Source organism: Pygoscelis adeliae, unplaced genomic scaffold (assembly GCF_000699105.1).
Source record: "Pygoscelis adeliae isolate BGI_AS28 unplaced genomic scaffold, ASM69910v1 Scaffold226, whole genome shotgun sequence".
Classification (NCBI taxonomy): Eukaryota; Metazoa; Chordata; class Aves; order Sphenisciformes; family Spheniscidae; genus Pygoscelis; species Pygoscelis adeliae.
The window spans coordinates 3,696,149-3,700,658 of NW_008824983.1; the positions used below are offsets into that span (position 1 = coordinate 3,696,149).

At 38.2% G+C, this 4,510-nt stretch overlaps 1 protein-coding gene across 1 annotated transcript in view; it reads right to left on the minus strand.

Annotated features, from left to right (window-relative positions):
• Nucleotides 1-4,470, minus strand: part of NUPL2 (nucleoporin like 2) — an 8,150-nt gene extending 3,680 nt beyond the window's left edge. Inside the window, exons 1-4 of the mRNA XM_009325763.1 lie at nucleotides 4,419-4,470; nucleotides 3,443-3,695; nucleotides 2,048-2,142; nucleotides 1,654-1,730 (exon numbers count right to left, since the gene is read on the minus strand). Coding sequence (XP_009324038.1) covers nucleotides 1,654-1,730; nucleotides 2,048-2,142; nucleotides 3,443-3,695; nucleotides 4,419-4,470 — 477 coding nt within the window. The remainder of the gene's footprint in view (nucleotides 1-1,653; nucleotides 1,731-2,047; nucleotides 2,143-3,442; nucleotides 3,696-4,418) is intronic.
• Nucleotides 4,471-4,510: the final 40 nt, after the last annotated feature.

Genomic DNA, 4,510 nt, shown 5'->3' on the forward strand with positions numbered 1-4,510 from the left:
TCCCTTTGGCCAGTTTGGGTCAGCTGTCCTGGCTGTGCCCCCTCCCAGTTTCTTGTGCACCCCCAGCCTTCTCAGTTGGTAGAGCATGGGAAGCTGAAAAGTCCTTGACTAGTGTAAGCACTGCTTAGCAACAACTAAAACATCAGTGTGTTATCAACATTGTTCTCATCCTAAATCCAAAACACAGCACTGTGCCAGCTCCTAGGAAGAAAATTAACTCTATCCCTGCCGAAACCAGGACAAACAAGAAACTGGAAAGTCATTAGATAACTTTTCAGGAATTTCAAACCTGAATTTCCTATATTTAAGTTTATCAACACACCTCATTTGAAGCCTGGCCTAATTGAATTTTCCTTAAAAACCAACCAAGTAAAACATATGATGTCCCAAATGCCTGCAAGAGTGGAATGAGTAATCTTTTTGTAAATAAATTCCTTAATTTTTCAGAAGGGTCTTACATCACATACATCAATAATTCTTTTGTGTCTAGTCACATGCTGGAAGATCATGTTGTTTGGTATCAGCTCTTACACAACAGACTGGAAAATTCAGATTTTGACCTAGTTTAAAAACAGAAATACATGCTTTGGAAAAGACATGTTGTACTTAAACATTTTGTGAGAGAACTGTATCGTACAGTTATCATGTATACACTGAAACTTTCATGAACTTGCATTCAGTGCTTCAGTGAGGCCACAAATGTTTTTTTTTTAATAGCCAGGCATAGTGTATTGTTTAACCATTTCAGTTTATTTTTTTAATTGAAGTTTTTTAAAAAAAATAAAAATCTCTCCTGTCTCTGAAAATGCAATTCTGGTAATTCTAAACACGTGAAGCAAGAGTGGTGACAACGGCTATTCCTCCTGTAACACAGAACCAGGGGGAAGAGGAAAGAGTAATGTAGCTTGAATTAGTTTTCACTTGTGTCTATCCAATAGCCTAATTCCTTTCCTGGCACAACATTGAACTGTGCTAGCTTCCTTGATATTGATAGGACTATGAGGGAGAAACAATACATATAGATTTTTTTCATATATATATATATATGAAAACCCCATTTTCTAGAAACGTATATACTCCTTTAGAAGTATCTGCTATTTCCAGCATTAATTCCCTGCAATAAAAGTATGTAAAAGAACAAGGTCAAATAAACTTCCCCAGTGTTCTACCTAAAGCGCTATATATCCAGCTATAACAATCAAACTGACTAATAGCATACAAAGTATTGAACTCTTGAGACAGGATTCAAATAACTTCTACAAATAACACACAAGAGCAGGGACAAGGCTAAGACAAGTAGTGTCTAGGTTTAGAAAGACCATACATTTAACTGAGACTAGCGAAAAGTCTATTGCCGCCACTTTTTGTAGGAGCTGATGTGTCTAGACATTTAGGCCACCAGTTTTAGAAGCCCAGATCTGACAGTTTTAGCCTGTGATCTCAGACAGAAATAGGAAGTTATGGCAGAGCATACAGACTAGCAGCTATTTTTGCATTCTATTTGGTGCACAGTAATTTAAATATATTTTGGCATTCTGATAATCTCCTAGGGTTTGGTAATTAAATGAGTCAAGAGTTGCCACCTGAAGAATAGTAACAAGTCCTATCTCGAAATGTGTTCACATAAGAAGTCAGCATTTTTTAAATACTTACATAGTTCTGAATGTTATTGTTTGCTCTGCAGTTATAATACTCCAGATGCAACTCTTCTGGTGAGAAATCTGGAAAGCCTGTAAGGATAGGAATAATCAAAAACCTCCAAGAAAATATGTTAATACTACCAATTGCCCTCTATAGTTATGAAGAAATGGGCCTTGGTACATTATCTGTAAGTCAGTTACAGTTGGAGACACAAAAAAGATTCATTACAGAACTTCAAAGTGTGAATGTCCAAAATGAATTTGCCATAATCCAATATTCCTTTCTGTTGCATCACAAGGCAAATCATCACCTTGCAAATGGTTCCACAGAGGTACAACAGTGTGGACAAGTGTAAGAAATATCCTAAATAGCAGCAGTATGCGGCAACACTAAGAACATTACCTACCTGAGACATTTGGCTTTTCTTTCATCGGTGAATAAGATGAAAATATCCATTGACCTGAAGATTCCCAAATTTCCATGTCTTTTGCTACACATTCGCTAGAAAACAAAACAAAATAAAACCACAGATGAAGGTGAATTTACATGGTCAAAACAAAACCACCAGAAGCATTTGCCTAGTTTCAATCCAAAGTCGGATTCAAATACCTGCTACCATGAAAATTAATGAAGTGTGACACTGGTCAGAATGAACAAGAGAAGTACTCAGTTCTCTGTGGAAAAAATGCACTTATTCGGCAAGATATGTAAATGTCCCTTCAAAGCATTTTACTTCATCATCTCTCTGCAAGTAAATCAAACCACATCTTAAAAAAAAAAAACAACCCCAAAACACAAAAGTGTTTTTTAATCCTTATATGGCATATGCTGTCCCAGGATTTTCCCTGAAGCTGTAGATCACAATACAGTTTAAAACATTCTCAATACTAGATGATTTTACAATATAAATGAACTCACACAGTATTAAACAACAAAATTCAGAGAAGAAAAAAGAGAAAAAAAAAAAAGAGAGAGATAAGTGTTCCATATAAGTTTTTGGAAAAGAATCAAAAGCGTAAAAATCCAGACATTGCAAAAGCAGAGAAATAGAAGCTACATCAACAAAAGTAAATGCAAATGTAAACAGTGAAAGGGTAAAAACTAAAGTGGACAAGCAGATCACTACATAGTAACAAACAAACAAAGATTCTAAGTATTTCAGATGTTTGTAACGCAATATACAGTCATGTTTGAGAAGCTGAATAATCTGCTAAGCATTTTCTTAACGTAATCTTAAAAAAATAATGGAAAGTGGTTCCAAAACCTTGCTTCTTCAGGAAATCACACTGCCTGTTGCTTCTCATCACCTGCCCTGTAATCGCCTTGAACCTGCTGGTCACTCTCAACTGACTTTATACACGCATGTCAAACCAGGTTTCAATAGTTTTGCTATTGACAGAACAATTTGCTATCGTGTCAGGAAAACTAAGTCAAATAGTTCATTTTCTCAAAGAGTTTTTTTTAAAATGGTTGAAATGCTGTCCAATGGGCTCTGACCCCTTATGTCAAGTACCGAAATCTTTGTTTCCTTCCTTGTCCTTCTGCCCGCAACTTAAATACCATACCATCTTACTAATATCACAGTTGTCTAGCTGCCCAACCCAGGTTCAAAACAAGGATCGCTTTCTTCCCATGCCAAGCACAACTCAAGAAAACTAAATGAAGTAGTGTTTTCTACGGTTCTTACTACATGTCCCGGCTTCCTCCTCGTGATCATGTCCTCTTCATTATCTCTAGTAAGTCAGTAAGCTTTTAAACTGCTCATTCTAAACGCTTTCAGTAAGACAGGACTACAACTTACAGAAGTCTCTCCTCTTCATCTTTATAGCCATCAGCAATATTTTGCCCGTTCATTAATGCAGAGAATCTGTTCTGCGAAAAGTCTGTATTTCTGCTGCTGCCGCCTGATGATCCAAAATCAGAGGAGCCAAAAAATCCTCTTCCGTGATCTCTGCTGCCACCCCATGTATTAGACTTAAAGGTGGATGGCTGGATAACATTAGTGTATCTCTGGTTAGCAGTACCCCATCCTCCTCCTCCTCCTCTGCTAGTACCTTCCAACAAACAAACAAACAAACAAAACAACAGAAATTTTGTATCATTATTAAAAAATACAACATCAACAAAAACTGTTAAGTATAACTATTCTTATGGTGGTAATAAGAAGCTTGAAAAGAAAATGTATTTTTTTCCTGATGAGTTAACCTAATTATTTAGCGAGCTTAACCTAGTGAGTTACCCAGGGTAGTTCTGGAATCAGAGGTAAATGTGAACTCCTCACATCACCATGCCAACAACAACTGGTGGCACTGCAGAAAAGAGACTGTTTCAGTTTTGCTTATGTTGTTTCATGAAGTAACTACCCCAGCAGGAAAAAACCGGAATTTAAGTCACAGTACATTTACATCAGGGGCCCCTGCCTACATAGCTATAGCAGAGGCTCTGTTGCGTAGCAAAGACCTCCCAAGTTAAGTTTTAAGACCTCGGACACATCTGTGCGTGTTACAGGCAAACTCCGAACCTCCTTCAGCAGGTGCGAAGGTAAGCAACTGCAGTCGCGTTACTTCTCGCCGTAACTGTATCTATCTGTTCAATGGCATTCCCCGTTGTGCCTCTGGCGTACCGAAAGCTTCCGAAGACCCATATCCAACTGGAATTAAAACCACCTTCAAAAGGTACAACACGCAGGTGCTTGAAACTTGCTCACTGCTCTTACAAGCAAAGTTTCCGGAGTTATTTTCACGTTTTCTCTGTTCTTGTGGCACGTCTTGCAGTACCTTCACCAGAGCCCAACTCCGCAAGCGCCACACCAGACGCTACCGCCGACATCCCTAGGCAAGCGACACGAGAGCGGGGCCGCTTACGCTTC